Raw genomic sequence first — 20,945 nt, forward strand, 5'->3', positions numbered from 1 at the left:
TCTAATGGGAGAAATGATTAACAGAAGGATTCCAAGAATAATGCCAGCTGATCCATGCTGTCAGTGGACTTGTGATAAACATTTAAATATGATGAATCAGACTGGGGATGGGGAGAGGGCTATTATATGTGGCTCCAGTTATGAGGGCGGGCAATAGTGATCTCTCCATCATTTACAAAACATGTAAGATTGCCTAGAGGTGGGATGTTTTCCTTTGGAAATATCACTTTTCGTTATATTCCAACTAATATAACTAGTGGGTCAGGTGTTAGCTCTAGGATAGCTTTAAGGAGTAATTTGTATTATGCATGCATTGGTTTGTTGTTGTTGGATAAATAATGTGTGGCTATAAGATATCCAAGGGTGGATTGTGGTGCTAATAAAAATATGGATATCTTATAGCCTACATATTGTAATATATTGATTAGTCCATATTGAAATTAACCTGTAATGTCAGCATTTGAAGGCCCCATATCCAGTTCTTGGAAACCAGGGTTCATGAGATCAGACCCATGATGCAGTTTTAGTGTTGAGTATACTAAAAGACAAGGTCTGTTCAAACAGTGTGTTTAATCTGGATTACTGGAAAGGATTAACCTTTGTGTGTGCTGTTGACTTACTTGAATTTTAAGAGCAGTGAATGGTGTGAGTATATTGACAAGGCATCATCTGATATTTGTGTCATATGGGGGTTAAAAGTGGACTAGGCATATAGACAATTGCAGATTATTATACATAAGGCTATAGAAATATGGCTGGGGAAGCCTAATGTAGAACCGGGAATATAGTTGGCGATCTGAAACCATTATAGTGTATTCAATCTTAAACATCTCTTTAACTGTAGTCTGAAATATATATATTTTGTTCTAGGGTTCTGATCATAGCATATTGTTGGAAACTTTGTTCTGGTGTATGATTTACTCTTATCATATGTAAATGTTAGGGCAATAGTAAATAGTCCGAAGAGGCAGGTTTTGCTTGATGTGATTTATTCATGATAGCTGGCCACTGTCATGTGATTGGAACATCAGACAACTAACTTGTGTATTTTCATGATTACACAATATTATATTGTGTAGACCTTTGTTTAAAGCATATAAAAGCTGGGGAGGCAGTCAGAAGAGGCAGGAGCTTGTGGACCTGTGTGAGAGGACGCTCTCCACAGTGTAGATCCTAGGAAAGCATTCTCTGTCTTCGCTGACTGCTCCTCCAGTTGAAGTATTTCCGGACAGATGACGTAAATGCCCCTAGTGAAGATTCTATTCTTTCCTTCTTTCTGATGTAAGTATATGTACTAAAATCTTTGCAGTTTGAATATATAAGTATACGTAATATCATACTATTTTCTATTACCCGTAATATTATATCATTGTCATATATTTCATTAATTTGGTGTTTTATCATTTAAATTAATCATTGTATAATAAAATTGTGTTATATCCAAGTAGCAGCCTTCTTTAAAGCCATATCCGAACCTTATTGCTAAACAGTTGGCAATACAAGATACCAAACATGTTTAGGTTTTTTTTTTTATTTCAGTGGTGAAAAAAATGAGAAGTTTGTCCTCAAAATGCTTTCTTGTTTTGTCTCCATTTTCTAAGACCCGTAACATACTAATTTTTTTTGAGCCAGGGATGGGTGGTGGCTTATTTTTTGCGCCCAGATCTGACATTTTTATTAATACCATTTTGGGGCAGATACGATGTTTTGATCGCCTATTATTGCATTTTATTGCGATGTTGCGGCGACCAAAAAAACTTAACTCTTGCATTTTAATTTTTTTCCTCATTACACCGTATACCAATCGGATTATCTTATGTTATATTTTGATCTGATGTTTCTTTACACGGCAATGCCAAACTTGTATTTTTTTTTAAAGTGTGTAATTTTAATGCCTTTTTTTCTTCATGTGGTGTAGTGTAGAGATTGGGAAAAAAATAAGTAATGTGTTCTGCAGGCGGAGCTCTAGATAGCTGTGTTATTTCCTGCAGAGACGAGCCCTGGCTGGAAGAAGTGACGGTGGTCTGTGCTGGATGAAGATAAAAGACTTCATCTAGAGATGTCACTGGTGAGTCAGTGGTTTACCTATACACTGACACTATACACTATATACAGTGGTCCTGTGTACAATGTCACCAGTGATCACTGTATTACCTGTACACAGACACTGCATACTAAATACAGATCTCCTGTGTATAATGGCACTTAGGGCTCATACTCACTTGCGAGAGACTCACACGATTCTCATGCGAGTCTCTTGCATGAAAACCTGGCACTGCCGCCGGCACTGGGATCGGAGTGTGCGGCTGCATAGAAATGCATGTAGCTGCACGCTCTGGTCCCAGTGCTGGCGGCAGTGCCAGATTTTCATGCGAGAGACTCGAAAGAGAATCATGTGAGTCTCTCGCAAGTGAGTATGAGCCCTTATGGTGATATTAGTATTGTGTTTTTTTTTTATTACTGATCAGTATTGTAGTATTCAGTCACTATGTGGTGGTAATATTTTGTCGAGTCATGGTGTAGTGATATTTTTCCTTGTATGTGCTATTATTCAGTCACTGTGTTAGTAATATGAGGTCTGGTCATGGTATGGTGGTATTTGTCCCTTGTATGTGATATTATTGGTCATTTTAAAAATTGAAAACTAAATAAAAATATATCTAAATTGTATTAGATATTTTAGCAAATGTTTAATAGGTTAGAGTAGAGTGGGGCCCGGCTAAAAGAGTCTACTTTGTCGTGGTGGCGGCTTAAAAAAATCTTTTGGCCAAAACAAAAGCTGCTGACTATATGTGTGATCTGCTGATGGGAACTGTTAATGTGTGATTGGTGAGAAGTTTTCCAAGAGAGAGCAGTGGGACTGTGGACAGTTCGAGGGGTGGAGGGCAGGGCTGGAGTGGAGCCTGGGCGGAGTCTCAAGGGGGCCCCGAAAATGTTGCCAGTATTGGCCCTGAAATTCCTAGTGGCAGTCCTGGACATGGGTCCTGGGCCAGGACACTTATCAGTGCGGTCTAGGGTTTATAACTCAGAAAGGTAATGGGCCTAAATGGGACACAGTGGGTGAGATGAGTAGAATACCCCAGGTGGGAGTTGTAGAGCATCAGAGACAGAAGAGATAAGTACCGGCCATATTGACAAAGCAACTTTACTAATGGGAAAAGGATGCGGCATCATGGGTTGAGAATAGGACTCTAACAGTCTGGTCTGTAATACTGAGCTGGGTTGTGGTGAAGTAAAGGGGAATGGTAGAAAGAGAATAAATAAGTAAAGAAGGAATTGAAACTGTGTGGAAAATGCTCTGCATTGTTTAGAAAACTTTAAACATAATAATAATACATTTTATTTCTGTAGCGCCGACATATTCCGCAGCACTTTACATTTCAGAGGGGACTTGTACAGACGATAGAAATTACAGCATAACAATAATCACATAGATCATAACAGATACCAAGAGCAATGAGGGCCCTGCTCGCAAGCTTACAATCTATGAGGAAAAAAGGTAGACACGAAAGGTTGGTGGTAACAATTGCCCTGATTGTATGGACCAGCCATAATGTTAAGTGTGTAACAGTACAGACACAGAGGGCTGATAGACGCATAAAGCATGTGGGAACATGATATGGGGAACCTGGTTATGGTAAAACTTTTGACTGTGCCACACAGGGATAGTTAGGTTAATGTGTTGAGGCGGTAGGCCAGTCTGAATAATTGCGTTTTCAGGGCACGCTTAAAATTGTAGGGATTGGGGACTAATCGTATTGACCTGGGAAGTGTATTCCAAAGAAATGGCGCAGCACATGTAAAGTCTTGGAGATGAGAGTGGGAGGTTCTGATTATTGAGGATGCTAACCTGAGGTCATCAGTACAACAAAGGGCACGGGTAGGGTGGTAGACTGAAACGAGGGAGGAAATGTAGGGTGGTGCTGATCCATGGAGTGCTTTGTGGGTGAGGGTAATAAGTTTGTACTGGATTCTGGAGTGGATGGGTAGCCAGTGTAAGGACTGGCACAAGGTAGAGGCATCAGTGTAACGATTGGCGAGGAATGTGATCCTGGCATTCAAGACAGATTGAAGGGGGGAAAGTTTGGTAAGAGGGAGGCCGATTAGAAGAGAGTTACAATAGTCAAGGCGAGAATGAATAAGAGAAACAGTAAGAGTTTTTGCGGAGTCAAAAATAAGAAAAGGTCGAATTCTAGAAATGTTTCTGCGATGCAGATAACAAGATCGAGCCAGTGATTGGAAGTGGGGGGCAAAGGAAAGCTCGGGTCAAGTATGACCCCAAGACAGCGGGCATGTTGCTAGGGAGTAATAGTGGAACCACACACAGAAATGGCAGTGTCAGGTATAGGTACATTAGTAGAGGGAGGAAACACAAGGAGTTCAGTCTTTAACAGGTTCAGTTTCAGATATAGTGAGGACATGATGTTAGACACAGCGCTTAGACAATCTCTGGTGTTTTCTAAAAAGGCAGGTGTGATGTCAGGAGAGGAAGCGTATAATTGGGTGTCATCACGATAGAGATGGTACTGGAAACCAAATCTACTACTATACCCGATGTCTTTGGTATATGATGCCTACCAAGGTCCGGTTCAGTAAAATGTTTATTTTTGAATTATGGTCTCCTTCATTGAACTGTCAAACTTCTGGTCCTGGCAAATCATTATCATTAGTTACATGTGGCCTGCATGGGCATAGCACCCTCATAGCACAAGTCCACATACCGAGCCAGGACCCCCACCTTCATGTAATGATCAGGGGTGCAAGAGACTAGTATCTTGCCAATGGCTACCACCCTGCACCACATGCAAGGTGAAAGAAGCTTGTTGATGGGTATGGCAAGCATCTGTAGTTATTTACAGTTATTTATACCAAAGGGTGTGACACAAAATATTAACTTACAAGAATACTGGATGTATGCAAATTTCCATATCCATACATAGTATTGGCCTTCTTTCTCGAACATTGTCAGATCATTCTTCTCATAGTGGTCCTAAGTTTCCGATATATATGGGGTTATGATACCTAAACTTTGGAAACTAAGCCTTTTTGTTTACCAGTGATTGATAGTGGGGAGCAATAGGGAATCCACCTTCTGAATGCTTTCGGATGCACGAGGGGACGGCCTCGATGCATGGAGCATGTGAAACAATGAAAGAAGATTTTAGGGGAGCCATTAAAGAGTATAAATAAGATAAATGTGAGCCCTTACACCAGACACTGAGGGAGGCTTAAGACAGATTTGTGCAAGACCCTTTAGAGAGAACCTAGGACAGTTTACACAGAGCACAGACTAAAACTACCGGATGGTCATGGCCGATAGGAAATAATTCTTCTTTAAACATTTTGAAGAATGGGAAAATGTAACTAATCCCCAACAAGGAGTTGTACATATCGCTCATCTACTACATGATTCACCTACCATACTGAGAAAATGCTTCTACAGTATCGCAAACAGTGAATGAGGTCATGTCATTTCTTCATCAGGCCAAACTGGCAACACCATCTATGGAATCAAGAGACTTTCCTAAAGCTTCTCTAATCTTGGAACCATTTTAACTATAGGATCTATGACCACTGAAAATCCTCCTTGGGTGGATGGCCTTCCAAGGAAAATATACAAAAGAAATAAAGATATTTTGTCACCCAAGCTAGTGGACGTGTTTAATAAATGTCTGGTTAGGGGATCTTTGCCACTAACAGTGCAGTACACCATTGTTGTTGTCTTGCCAAAGTCTGGGAAAGATGCCTTCTTACCAGGCTCACACTGAACTGTCTCTCTTTAGACAGCTTATGTCTAAATATTGGGAAAAGTACTGGCCAATAGATAGTGGATAATACTATATTCTATATCCAATCATACATCAGTAGAAAACCATATTTATGTCTGATAATTCCACCTCCATAAATATTAGGCATCTCTTAAGCCTTCAGATCCCATCAGATAATCAGAGAGGAGGGACCATATTCTCATTGGATGCCGCACAAAGCAGCTGACAGTGTTGAGTGGCCCAACCTACAATTGAAAATATACCATAATCAGCAGGTTTGGTCGGAGACCCCAAGCTTTTTTTGTTAGGGTTAAAGAAATGACACTACACACATGGTAAAACTGCGGTAGGACGTTTATTGTTTCTTACACATAAATTGATAACATTTAGTTGGATTCAGATTCACCCTCTTACAAAACGTCATTAACAAAGTCATTACTACAGGACTGTATGAGAAAGGGATTTATTCTACAAGAAGCACTAGAGTCAAAAATGAGAGAATCCGGGCCCCGTAGCTGGATACTCCGGGCCTGACCTCCAGTGTGTAAGATCGGGATGGGGTCTTTGTCTCAGGAGATTCTCTGCTCGGTATAATAAGACTCACTGATCTTATTCATATAAAGAGCGATTGAGAATAATAGAAACTGCCTGAATATGAGACCTTGTCTGATCTATATGTCCTTGTACAGAGAACTATGGAGATAGCGCTATTCTTCTGTATAACATATGATGTTGCTGAAGCCCCAATATTTCTGTACAGGGGGTCTCTTTATAGATAATTGAATGCTAGCATTCCAGATCGGGAGAAAGGAAAGGTATGGAGGGTGTTTTATTGTAATTTCTCCTTAAAATTTGAAATAAAAATATCTGATTAAAAAAAAATATACAGTATATTCCTAGTATTTTGTTAGTGCTTTCAAATAGCCCAAAAAGGATACTAAATAAGTATTTAAAATAAAATCACAAAATTTATTCTAAAACCATATTTGGAGAAGCATCCAGCGTACACTTAGGCTGCTTTATCTCTAGAAGAGGGGGATTGCCAGTTCTGAATTCCTTTGTGTTTTTCATAGCTATAATTGCAGTAGCGGGCTTTTCAGTTGTTGGCCCCTGTACAAAGTATATTTTAATCAAGAGAACTTGGAGTAATAAAGTTCCACAATTGGATATGTTAAAAAAAAATATATTCCTGTGCTGAGATAATCGTATAAATGTGCCCCTGCTGTGTACTGTGTAATGTCTGTGTCTGACCATGGAGGAAAATGGTCTTAACAGATCACAGCTCCTGGGCAGGTGAGGAAGTAAAAGAGAGTATACTGGCAGGACAGTGTGGCATCACAGATTCTGCGAGGTAAAACATCTCAATTCCAGTTAAAATATTTGACCTCACAGGTAGAATCAGCTGTGATCCCACCTTGTCCTGTCTATATCCTATTGTTTTTTCCCCTTCCCAGGACATGTGGTATGTTCAGACCATGTCCCTGTACGGTCAGACACAGCCATTACACAGTACACAGCAGGGGCACATTTATAAGGTTCTCTCCGCACAGGAGCAATCTTTTAACACATCCAATTGTGAAACTTATTTTTACTCCAAGATTTATTGATTAAAATGTACTTTGTTCATGGGGAAAAAACCCTTTAGGGAAAAAGAGATATTTTTAAAATAAAACCTATTTGTTACTGTGTAATTGCAGTAGTAAGATAATATTATCCTGGGTATCTAATGTCATAATGATGGAACAGGAAAAAGTAAATAGGAGAGTGAAGTTGGATCAATTAACAATAAACAAAATCTTATACTATTTTTTTCTTCAAATATAGAGTATAGAATTTTACAAATGTTCATCATATGTTGGATCAAATTTGGCTAACAAAAAGCACCCCAAGTGTAGGATTAGGTATGCAACATCCATCATAAGTTATGATTATGCTGTATTGTATACCCATCATGGAACATTCTCACCTGTGTGAGTTCTCTCATCTCTTACAAGATTTAATTTAGAGCCAAAATATTTCCCACATTATGAGCATGAATATGGCTTCTCCTCTGTGTGAGTTCTCTGGTGTCTAACAAGATGAGATTTCAGTTTAAAATATGTTCCACATTCTGAGCAGGAATAAGGCTTCTCCCCTGTGTGAATTCTTTCATGTGCAACAAAATGTGATTTATACTTAAAATCTTTCCCACAGTCTGAGCATGAATATGGCTTCTCCTCTGTGTGAGTTCTCTGGTGTTTAACAAGATGTGATTTCTGGTTAAAATATGTTCCACATTCTGAGCAGGAAAATGGCTTCTCCCCTGTGTGAATTCTCTGGTGTTTAACAAGATTTGATTTCTCACTAAAATATTTCCCACAATCTGAGCATGAATATGGCTTCTCCCCATGTGAGTTTTCTGGTGTATAACAAGATGGGATTTAAGCTTAAAATCTTTCCCACATTCTAAGCATGAATACGGCTTCTCTCCTGTGTGAATTCTCTGGTGTGTAAGAAGAATTGATTTCTGGTTAAAATATTTCTCACAATCTGAGCATGAATATGGCTTCTCCCCTGTGTGAATTCTCTGGTGTCTAGCAAGATGAGATTTCAGTTTAAAATGTGTTCCACATTCTGAGCAGGAATAAGGCTTCTCCCCTGTGTGAATTCTTTCATGTGCAACAAGACGTGATTTATACTTAAAATCTTTCCCACAGTCCGAGCATGAATATGGCTTCTTTTTTGTGTCAGTGCTCTCCTGTCTAACAAGAGTTGATTTCTCTTTAAAATATTTCCCGTGTTCCGAGCAGGAATATGACTTTTCCCTTGTGTGAATTTTCTTGTGCACAGTAAGAAGTGACTCAGATACAAACCATTTCTCACATTCTGAACATGAATATGGTTTTTCCAGTGTGTGTGTTCTCATCTGTTTAACAAGATTTGTTTTGCAGTTAAAATATTCCCGTGATGAATCAGAAGATAGGACCTGTTTAACTTTATGGAAAAAGGGAGATTTAAAAAAAAAACAAAAAACATCCGATTTGTTACTGAATAATTGCAATAGTAAGATATTATCCTGGATATCTTATGCCATAATGAGGGAACAGGAAAAAGTATATGGGAGAATGAAGTGGGATCAAATAAACAAAATCTTATACTATTTTTTGCTCAAATATAGCATACAGAATTTTACAAATGTTCATCTAATGTTGGATCGAAATTGGCTAATAAAACGGGACCCAAGTGTAGGATTAAGTATGCAACATCCATCATAAGTTATGATTATGCTGTATTGGGGTATACCCATCATGGAACATTCTCACCTGTGTGAGTTCTCATATGTCTTACAAGACTTAATTTAGAGCTAAAACATTTCCCACATTCTGAGCATGAATATGGCTTCTCCCCTGTGTGAATTCTCTTGTGTCTAACAAGAATTGATTTCTGGCTAAAATATTTCCCACAATCTGAGCATGAATATGGCTTCTCCCCTGTGTGAATTCTCTGGTGTACAACAAGATGCGATTTCTGGCTAAAACATTTCCCACATGCTGAACATGAATATGGCTTCTCCCCTGTGTGAATTTTCTGGTGTCTAACCAGATGGGATTTAAGCATAAAATATTTCTCACATTCTAAACATGAATATGGCTTCTCTCCTGAGTGAATTCTCTGGTGCCCAGCAAGAATTGATTTCTGGCTAAAATATTTCCCACAATCTGAGCATGAATATGGCTTCTCCCCTGTGTGAATTCTTTCATGTGCAACAAGACGTGATTTATACTTAAAAACTTTCCCACATTCTGTGCATGAATATGGCTTCTTTTTTGTGTGAGTGCTCTCCTGTCTAACAAAAGTTGATTTCTGTTTAAAATATTTCCCGTGTTCCAAGCAGGAATATGACTTTTCCCCTTTGTGAATTTTCTCGTGTACAGTAAGATGTGACTCAGATGCTAAACATTTCTCACATTCTGAACATGAATATGGTTTTTCCAGTGTGTGAGTTCTCATCTGTTTCACAAGATTTGTTTTGCTGTTAAAATATTCCCGTGATGAATCAGAAGATAGGACCTGTTTAACAGGATCAGATGATATATCTTCACTGCGAGAAGATGAAGGTCTATCTGAAAAATCTTTATCTTCTTTTGTTTCTTGTGTGCTACAAAGGTCATCCGATTTTAAATAAGATGTCAGATGTCCCTCTGATCTCCTGCTACTGTCATCTGCTAAAAAGTAGAATGAAATATTTTTGAATAAAACATTGTTAATTATAATTTTACAATATTCGTACATGAAAGATGGATAGCAATATCTCAATTCAAATTATTCAGTAAGACAATAGCAGTTCACAATTAAACAGTAGACCTTAAGCCATGAAGCAGTAGACCATGATTTTCCACTGTCTTTGTACATACTGCCTCCCAAATATTGGAATCAAAAGCCATAAAATCAAACACATGGTGTATCCAAAAATTATACCAATTAAAACTTCTACTCATCCAGCAAAAAGCAAGGCTCCTACATAGGTCCATGATGGTAAAATAGGTTTCCACATTTCTACTGACTCTTGAAAAGCAACATGGCTTCCATAAACCAATACAGCAATTCCCCTTCTGAGCCTTGCAGTGTGCCCAAACTGCACTTAGTATCCACATGTCTAGTATTGCTGTAGCAGGATGAACTTTACTCTGCAACATCCACTGTGTGCCAAATACCAAAAAGTGCCTATGGGGTCAAAATAGTCACTACCATATAAATTCCAATTGATGGGATTTTCTATTGTTCTAGTTTCTGCATGGTAAGGTGTCTGAACAACCATTCCAGCAAATGTGTGTTTCAATATCCAAATGTCCTTCTCTTCTGAGCACTGCCATGTGGCCAAATAATCGTGTACAACCATAGTTAGAATATTGTCATATTAAGGAGAACACCCAGAGTAATATATCATTGCCATCAGTGTTGCTCAACATTTTTATAAATGATATAGCTAAGGGAACTGAACGTAAAATAATCAAATTTGAAGACAATGCAAAGCTAGGAGGGACAGCTAACACTAGAGAAGACAGAAAACGGTAATTAGACCTACCGGTAATTGTGTTTCCAGGAATCCATCCTGACAGCACACCTGGAGGACATCCTTCTCCTCCGTAGTGGGACAGGAAACCACGAGAGTCTAAAAGGACCCTCCCTCTACCATCCCACAGTGATTTCACAAAGTAACACCTCTGGATGGATTTAGACAAAAAATAAATTTTATTCAAACCAACATTTTCCATACACATGTTACATCACAATTGCATGGACACGTTTAACGGGAGGGAACTAATAGTGCTGTCAGGATGGATTCCTGGAAACACAATTACCGGTAGGTCTAATTACCGTTTTCCAGGTCACCACCTGACAGCACACCTGGAGTAGTACCAAAGAATATTGGTCCTAGGGTGGGACTACCGCGTGGAGTACCTTTCTCCCAAAAGCCAACTGTGCGGAGGCCACGTCTAATTTATAATGTTTAGAAAACGTACTGAGACTGGCCCAAGATGCGGCTCTGCAGATTTGTTCTGCCGAGGCTCCGTCCCTCTCTGTCCATGATGTGGCCATGGCCCTAGTTGAGTGGGCTCTAAGTCTCCCTGGGGGGCTCTGACCCTGTGCTCTATACGTTGTGCTAATAACGGATTTAATCCACCTTGCTATTGTGGATTTCGATGCCTTTTTCCCCTTATTAGGGCCTCTGAACTGGACAAAGAGATTATTATCCTGCCTCCAAGGCCTGGTTGCGTCCAGGTACCTGAGCACTGTTTCCCTAACATCCAAGTTATGGTAAGCTTCCTCCTTGCTATTTTTAAGAAACTGACAAAATGAGGGGAGCACTACCTCCTGATTCATGTTTGAATCTGAGATCACCTTGGGGAGAAAAGCCGGGTCGAGTTTCAGGACTAACCGGTCGTCGAATATTTGTAAGTAGGGATCCTGAACCGATAGGGCCTGGAGTTCCCCTAATCTTTTGGCTGACGTAACAGCCACTAAGAACGCTGTCTTCAGAGAGAGGTTACCGATAGTTATTTCTACTCCTAGCTGGTATGGCTGTCTACATAGCGCGTTAAGCACTAGATTAAGGTCCCAAGGAGGGACGGTCCTTCTTATCAAGGGCTTAAGTCTCTGCACAGCCCTTGAAAACCGGGCTATCCAGGGGTGAGATGATAGGGTTGTGTCATAGAACACGCTTAAGGCCGCAATCTGCACTCTCAGGGTGCTAGGTCTGAGGCCCTTTTTGAACCCTGCCTGTAGGAAGTCAAGGACCTTCGGGATGTGAGGTTGGTCAGTTTCAACTGTCGCCTCTCCACAGAAGCTGCAAAATTTTTTCCAAATTTTGTTATATATTGCTGCTGTTACGGGTTTCCTACTTGCTTGTAGAGTGGATATAACTTCGTCCGATAGACCCTTCGTTCTTAGGAGCTGCCGCTCAGGATCCAGGCTGATTGTTTGAGGGCTTCTGGCCTTTTGTGGAAGACTGGACCCTGGTGAAGAAGGTCTTCTCTTCTTGGCAGGAGAATGGGGTCTTCCCGTGATATCTTCCTGAGTAGAGGAAACCAGCTTCTTCTTGGCCAATAGGGAACTACCAATATGACCCTGGCTCCGTCCTCGTAGATCTTCCTGAGAACTCTTGGGATGAGAGCTAGAGGCGGGAAGGCGTACAGTAAGCCCTTGTTCCACGGCTGCGACAGAGCGTCTATCCCCGTCGGGTTTCCTGCCGGGTTTAGGGAGTAAAAGGCTCTGACCTTTGCATTCCCCTTGTCCGCAAACAGGTCTATTTCTGGTTGTCCCCAGCGATCGCACAGGCTGCTGAACACTTCTTCGTTGAGTTCCCAGTCCGTTGCGGTTATTCTTCTCCTGCTGAGAAAGTCCGCAACCTGGTTGCTGGTGCCCTCCAGATGTACTGCTGAGATTGAGAGGACCTCTCTTTCCACCCATCTGAAGATCTGGTCTGCTAAGCCCTGTAGTGCCGGGTGTTTCAGTCCGCCCTGATGGCGGAGAAAGGCTACTGTTGTGGTATTGTCCGAAAATATCTTGACGTGCCTGTTCTTCACCCGAGGCCAGGTGACGAGTAGTACCTTCCAGACCGCTTTTAGTTCTCTGAAGTTGGAGGACCTGTTGCTGTCCTCCCGACTCCATCGCCCCTGATAGTACTCTTCTCCGATGTATCCCCCCCAGCCGTACAGACTTGTGTCCGTGGTTACTACGACCTCTGGGGACTGAATCCATGACACTGGTTTTTAGGTTTCTCGGGATGGTCCACCACAGCAGCATCCTTCTGACCTGGGGAATTAATTGTATCTTCTTGTCTAGTGAGCCTTGACTTTTGTCCCAAGCTGCTAGGACTGCCTGTTGCAGTCTGCAGGAGTGGAACTAACTCCATCTGACACAGGAGATACACGAAGTCATCAGTCCCAGAATCCTCATTGCGTCCCTGATCGACACTCAGTTCTTTGAGAACTGGCGGATCTTCCTTGGTATGTTGGTCTGCTTTTCTTCTGGAAGATAGGACATTCTTCTTTCTGAATCCAGCATGACCCCTAAAAATTTTATTCTGGGCTTGGGTATAAGATCTGATTTCGAACAATTTATTATCCAGCCCAACTTTTGCAGTGTGGCGATCGAGGACTGACAGTCGACTCTGAGCTGGGCTGCTGAATCTGCTACAATCAAGAAGTCATCTAGGTACGGGATCACCGTGATGTTTTGGGCTCTTAGATAGGCCACAACCTCTACCATTATCTTCGTGAAAACTCTTGGGGCTGATGCTAGGCCGAAGGGGAGACAGCGAAACTGGTAGTGGTGAACCCTGCCCTCCTTCTCGACCGCAAACCTGAGATATTTTTGCTGGTCTGGGTGGATGGGGACGTGGTAATATGCGCTTTTTAGATCTAATGTGCACATTACCACCGCTTCTCCCAGGAGTGGAACCGTGGATCTTATTGACTCCATGTTGAAGCGTTTGTATGATACCCACTTGTTTAAGGGCTTGAGATTTATTATGGTCCTAGTCTCCCCCGACGGTTTTTTTATCGCGAAGAGGCTCGAGTAGTGTCCCCTTCCCTCTTCTTGCGTGGGCACTGGTCTGATTGCCTCCATTTCTAGGAGGTCCTGGATATCTAACCACATGGGGGAGGCCGGAAAGAGTCGAGAGCTGGTTACTAGGAACCTGTTTGAGGGTAGGGAGCTGAATTCTATCCTGTATCCTTGAGAAATTATCTGCAGTACCCAGGGGCTGGTGGTAACCTCCCGCCATTCTTCCTTGAACCTGAGCAGTCACCCCCCTACACTGGTGGCGTCATTTCTTCCGGGAGCTAGACCCTGGGCCGGAGAAGATGGCATCTCTGCTCCTATTCCTACCCTCACCCCCTTTGGGGTAGCTCCATCGACCTGACTTCCCCTTCCCTCTGTAGTCCGTTCTCTGATTGTAACGGGGTCTACGAAAGGGCTGATACCTCTTACGCTTCTCTTCGGGGAACCCCTTTTTTTCGTCTGACGCTTTCTCTAAGATATCATCAAGCAGAGGTCCGAAGACTCTGCCTCCCGAGAAGGGAATTGAGCACAGTTTATTCTTGGACTGCATGTCACCCGACCAACTTTTAAGCCAGATAGCTCTTCTGGCTGTGTTGGACAGTGATTGGGTTCTGGCCGTAAATCTAACGGACTCTGCTGAGGCGTCAGCCAAAAACCCCGTGGCTAACTTTAACAAGGGAAGAGATTTTAGAATAGTTTCCCTCGGAGTTCTATCTGACAAATGCTCCTCTAAATCATCTATCCATAGATGCATGGAGCGTGCCACTGATGTCGCGGCTATATTTGTTTTTATGACTGCCGCTGAACTCTCCCAGGCCCTCTTCAAGAGCCCGTCTGCCTTCCGATCTAGGGGCTCCTTTAAGCTTGAGGAGTCTTCGAACAGAATTGCTGTCTTTTTTTATACCCTTGCTACTGGGATATCGATTTTAGGGACCTCTTCCCAGACCTTGACCTCTTCTGGGTCAAACGGCAGGCGAAGCCTGAAGTCTCGGGGGATAGTCAATTTTTTCTCTGCTTCCTCCCATTCGTCCAATATCATGGCCCGTATATGGGTATTTACTGGGAAGACCATTGAGGTCTGGGAGCGCAGACCCCCGAACATCTCATCCTGTATTGAGAGGGTAGTCTGGGGTTCCTCAATCTGCATAGTCTGCCGGACTGCCCCCAATAGCTCATCCGTATTACCGGATGCAAAGAGATACTTTCTCCCTCTTTCCGGGTGCTCTCTGAACTCCTCCTCTGCGTCTGATTCGGACAGGATGTCCTCAGAAGACGTGCCTGACTCCCTCTGCCTCTTCCTGGATACCTGAGGGTTCTGCGGGGCTTGGGACATGGCTCCGGACACCGAAGCTTGTACTTCCTCTCTAATTATTGCCCTCATGTTAGACATGAGCGTAGCCTGTTCTTCCCCCATTATGCACTTTGTACATGCGTCGCAGAGGGTTTTTTTGCCATGTGTCCTTTAGCTTCTTAGAGCAGACGGGACACTTCTTATCTTTCTTCTTCCTTTCTGAGGTGGAGGTTCCCCCCTGGAACACAAAGTACGTGTTCTGTTTTACTGGGGCCCTGCCATGACCTCATATGAGGCTACTCACGTGTCCCTGGCTTTCCATTCCTGTCTCCGTCTTTGCCTGGTCCTCCATCATCGATGGATAAGGTTCCCTGTGGCTGTCTGCCTGCGGAGACATCAAACCTTGTAAGTGGCCGGGAGGTGGTGTCCGGCCCTTACACCGCAGGGCCTGCATACCGCTGTTGCGTCTTCTGTCCTGCCGCGCTGCCGATCCGCTCCACTGTACAGAGTCTGCCCCCTTCTCAGCGATGCCGGCATTTCCTGAATGCAGGGCGGTCGTCTTTAATGACGCGACCGGAAGTGACGTTCGGGTCCAGTGACGTGACCGGAAGTGACGTCCCGGTCGGAAGACCCGCCTCCTGGATGGCGCGCGCACACGTGCTCTGTATGGCCGAAAGTAGCGCGCCTCTGGCTCCCCAGGCATGGCGCTGTTACCGCTTACAGCGGGAAGGGGGAGAGGTGCGGCGATCCTTCGCCGAGGTCCACTTGCGGGGCACGTGGAGTCCGTAGAGGCGGCCCCGGTACCTACATCGGTGGTGGCAGTGGCGTCCGGGGTCGAGAGCCCCCCGTCGGGAGGAAGCGACCCCTTCTCCAGGAGCAGCGCTACACTGGAGGGGCTGAGGGACCCTGTGCTGGGTTTCAGCTTGCAGAGTTTTCCCGGTAGGAAGGGAAAGGCTGGGCTCCCCGATCCTGACCCTCTGCGCAGAACGGCTGGATCTCCTCTCGTCGTTCCTATCCGCAGTGGGACAGGAAAAAACACTGTGGGATGGTAGAGGGAGGGTCCTTTTAGACTCTCGTGGTTTCCTGTCCCACTACGGATGAGAAGGACGTCCTCCAGGTGTGCTGTCAGGTGGTGACCTGGAAAAAGGATTCAGAAGGATCTACAGGGTGGGCCATTTACGTGGATACACCTAAATAAAATGGGAATGGTTGGTGATATCAACTTCCTGTTTGTGGCACATTAGTATATGGAAGGGGGGAAACTTTTCAAGATGGGTGGTGAGCTTGAGCAATGGACAGTAACTCATATAATGGTATTTAACAGGGAGCAATGCAAAATTCTACAACTGGGTAAGAAAAGCAAAAATGATATGTACAGAATGGAAGGAATATAACTAAGCAACAGTACGTGTGAAAAAGACTTGGGTATACTAATAGATCACAGAATGCACGAGTCAACAGTGTGATGCAACAGCAAGAAAGGCAAAGACGGTTCTGGGATGTATTAAGAGAAGCATATAGTCTAGATCACGTGAAGTAATGCTCCCTTTCTAATCCTCTTTGGTCAGACCTCATCTGGAATACTGTGTCCAGTTTTGGGTACCGCATTTAAAAAAATTGCTTAGTTACTTACCGATAACGGTGTTTCTCGGAACCCATGACAGCACTACGGAGAGAGGGGATCCGCCCTTTAGGGACAGGAACCTACAGATAAAAAGGGCGGTACCTCTCCTCCGCCTTCAGTTGGTTACAGAGCATCAGAGGGTCTCCAGGTTAGTTAGACAACAGAAATATATACACAATATTATAATACTGCTTATTTATCAAAGCACCGTGCCTAAACAGAAACACTCTACTAACAGTAAAAACGTGCCCACCATACTCGTGAAGGGGAGGGGAATAAGAGGGTGCTGTCATGGGTTCCGAGAAACACCATTATCAGTGAGTAACTAAGCTATTCTCTCTCACCCATGACAGCACCACGGAATTACAGAGATTGGTAGCTTAGGAAGGGACCACCGCCTGAAGGACCCTTCTCCCGAAGGTCTGGTCAGATGTAGAGGTTAGATCTAATCTATAGTGCCTAAAAAAGGTCAAAAGGTGATGACCAGGTGGCCGTCTTACAGATTTGTTCTATTGATACCTCAGATCTTTCAGCCCATGAGGTCGCCATTGCCCTTGTGGAATGAGCTCTCAGCCCCTCTGGGATGGTATTCCCGCTGGATGAATATGCCAGGGCAATCGCATCCCTTATCCATCTTGCCAGGGTACTTTTGGATGCTTTGAGCCCCTTCCGAGGACCCTGGAAGCACACAAAGAGAGAGCCTTCCTTCCTACATTTTTTGGTGGCCTCTTAGTACTGTACTAGGCACCTTTTAATGTCTAAAGTGTGGAATTTTTCTTCTCCCTTATTTTTTGGATTTGGGCAGAAGGACGGAAGGACTACCTCTTGGGACCTGTGGAAATGTGATGATACTTTAGGTAGATAGGCCGGGTCAGGTTTTAGGATGACTCTATCCTCTAGAATTTTTGTAAAAGGAGGCCTTGCTGACAAGGCTTGAATATCGCTCACTCTTCGAGCTGATGTTAGTGCCACCAGAAGCACCGTTTTAAGTGATAGGACTTTTAGGGGTGCCGAGTGAATTGGTTCGAATGGAGGGCCTGTCAGTGTTGAAAGTACAAGATTCAGGTCCCATGACGGTAACCTTTGACTAGCTATTGGCCTAGATCTGGTTGCGGCTTTAATAAACCGTGCTACCCAGGGGTCACCTGCCACATCATGGTTATAGAGGGCACCTAACGCCGCTATTTGTACTTTTAATGTGTTGACCGCCAGACCCTGTTCTAGGCCTTTTTGTAGAAATTCTAGGATCTTATCAATCTGAACCCCGTCCTGAACCTTTGCCCTAGAAATGGATAGGAATTTTGTCCATGTTCTGCCGTAAGCTCTCATGGTAACCGGTTTCCTACTTTTTGTAGTGTAGTCATCAGGTTCTCTGAAAATCCCCTGTCCCTCATCAGTGCCCTCTCAAATTCCATGTTGTTAAATGGAGGTTCGGTGCCTGAGGATGTAACACTGGGCCCTGCGATAGCAGGTCCGGGAGATCCGGTAGGATCCATGGGTCGGTTACTGAGAGCATTCTTAGTCAGGAAAACCAGGTTCTTTTGGGCCAGAAAGGGGCTATCAGTATCATTCTTGCCCCGTCCTCCCTGACTTTCCTTAGGACCACTGGAATGAGCATGATTGGGGGAAAGGCATATGTTAGACTCTGTGTCCAAGGGAGCATAAACGCGTCCAGAGTTAGAGGATTCCCCCTGGGATCTAGGGAGCAGAAGGTGTCTACTTTTTTGTTTTTGAAATCGGCGAACAGATCTATGTCTGGGGTTCCCCACATTTTTACAATCTGCTGAAAAATGGACCACTTTAGTACCCATTCCCCCTGTCGTAATTGGGTGCGGCTCAGAAAGTCTGCACTTTGATTCTCTGTACCCCGAATGTGTAGGGCTGTCAGAGATAGCAGGTTTGCCTCTGCCAGTTTGAGGATTTTGGCGGATGTGTCCATTAGGGCTTGGGACCTGGTTCCCCCCTGGTGATTTATATAGGCCACTGTGACTCGATTGTCCAAAAGAATGCAAACATGGTGATTCTGGAGCTGGGGTAGGAAGTGTGTCAGGGCATAGCCTACTACTTGAAGCTCTTTTTGATTTGAGGAGGCTTTTAGTTCTTGATCTCCCCATACGTTCTAAGTCACCTCGTTGTTCATGTGTGCTCCCCATCCCGTGGGACTGGCATCCATTGTCACTATGTGTGTTATCTTTGTTGCCCAGGGGATCCCTTTGGACAGATTTTCCTGGTTTCCCCACCAAGCTAGGGAATGAATAGTTCTTGAATTTAGGGTAATACGACCCTCTAGGTGTCCCCCTATTGCTGCCTGGTGGACCAATACGTCCCACTGGAGATCTCTCGTGTGTAACTGAGCCCATTGAATTGCTGGCAGGCAGGCGGATAGGGAACCCAGCAGTGACATAGCCTTCCTTAGTGTCAGAGGGATTTTGGATTGCTCTTGCTGTAATTTGAGCGATCTTCTTTTTGTCGTCTGGGAGGCGACACTCCTGAATGTTTGAGTCTAGTGTTAGGCCCAAGAATTCTTGTACCCTGCTGGGCTCCAATCTTGATTTTTTTAGATTTTGAAGCCAGCCTAGGCCTTGTAGAGTGTTCATCACCCTGTCTCTCTGTTCACTGCATTTTTGAGCCGAGCTGCCTGCTATTAGGAAATCGTCTAGATACGGTATTATTATTATTATGTCTTGTTCCCTTATATGAGCCATCATTTCCGCTACTATTTTGGTGAATACCCGCGGGGCTATCGATATTCCGAACGGCAGGGCTCTGTACTGGAATTCTTTTACCTTGCCCTTTATTGAGACGGCTAACCTGAGATATTTTCTAGAGTCTTTGTGGATAGGGACGTGATAATAGGCGTCGCTGAGATCTAACACAGTCATGTAGCAGTTTGGGAACAGGACTTTGGTGGTAGACTTGATCGACTCCATTTTGAAGCTCTGATTCCTGACATATTCGTTTAGCTTTTTTCAGATTTATAATTGTACGAAAGAATGGGACAAGCTCCCATCCTGCATCGCGCTGGTCGGGGAGTGCGCTCCTGTGCATGCGCCTGATTCCGGGACCCGGAAGCCGCTCCTCTACTTCTGGGGCAGCGGCCATCTTGGTATTCTCTGTACCATGGTGCTGCCCGCGCTCCACGGGTCCCGATGAGCCCCAATCTCTTTCCAGAGCGGCGACTCCGGCGTCTCCCCCCCGCTCACCCAGCAGCCCGCATCGGCCCCAGCGGTGGCGGCTTCGGGCACCGTTCCTGCCGCGACAGGGGCCTCCCCGCTGCCGATTACCGGACAGGCCGACCCCGGACTCTCCTTGGATACGCAGGTATGCCGTACTGTGGGTCCCCCGTCAGGGACAGGAACCCAACTGAAGGCGGAGGAGAGGTACCGCCCTTTTTATCTGTAGGTTCCTGTCCCTGAAGGGCGGATCCTCTCTCTCCGTGGTGCTGTCATGGGTGAGAGAGAAAACACATTAACATTGTTACAGTTTTTCAGAGAAGAGCTACCAGGATGGAAATGTTTAGCTTGCAAAAAAGAAGGCTAAGAGAAAAATTAATAGCAGTCTATAAATATCTCAATTGATGTCACTTTCTAGAGAGATCATCATTATTTTCATATTCACTCCATGAAACAGACAGTGCCACTGCTTTCTACAATGCCACTTTTGCATTAGCTATTGACTCAGTCGCCCCTCTCGTGCATGGCAGAGTGTGACAAATCAATACACAACCCTGGCACAATAACCTCATTAAATAGCTTTGGCAAGTGTCCAAGGTTGCGGAGTGGCATTGGAAGAAAACACAAGATGACTTCACTGATTTCGAACAAGCTACACTCCGTTTTCAAACCAGTCCTCACCTCTGCTAAACAAGCCTTCTTCACAACCCTCATACCTTCCTTATCCTACAATCCAGTTATTCAACACTTTTAACTCCCTCCTCCAACCTCCATCATCTCTGCTTAGGACTTTTCCACACACTTCAAAAATAAGATTCAACTAACCATACTAGTCTATTATTCAACCACCACAACCCCATTGAACACCAGACCAATGCCCTTTCCCCATAACCTCCCTCCCCAACATCACTGAAGGAGGGCCTACTCATCTCCTCACCAAATCACACCTCTTGTACACTTGACCCTATCCCATCGCATTCCACTTCTTTCCCAACCTCACCTCCTCACTCATCCCATCCCTACCCCATCTCTTCAACCTGTCA

At 44.0% G+C, this 20,945-nt stretch overlaps 1 protein-coding gene across 1 annotated transcript in view; it reads right to left on the reverse strand.

The window, feature by feature from the left end:
• Positions 1–6,104: 6,104 nt before the first annotated feature.
• The window catches only part of LOC141052982 (uncharacterized), a 159,443-nt gene continuing 144,602 nt past the window's right edge, over positions 6,105–20,945 (reverse strand). Inside the window, 4 exon segments of the mRNA XM_073550310.1 lie at positions 6,105–8,154; positions 8,157–8,831; positions 8,941–8,950; positions 9,063–9,973. Of these exon segments, the coding sequence (XP_073406411.1) occupies positions 7,793–8,154; positions 8,157–8,831; positions 8,941–8,950; positions 9,063–9,973 (1,958 nt within the window). The 3' untranslated portion in view covers positions 6,105–7,792.

This window comes from Dendrobates tinctorius, unplaced genomic scaffold (assembly GCF_039654945.1).
Source record: "Dendrobates tinctorius isolate UK_male_01 unplaced genomic scaffold, ASM3965494v1 ptg000164l, whole genome shotgun sequence".
In the NCBI taxonomy this organism is placed as follows: Eukaryota; Metazoa; Chordata; class Amphibia; order Anura; family Dendrobatidae; genus Dendrobates; species Dendrobates tinctorius.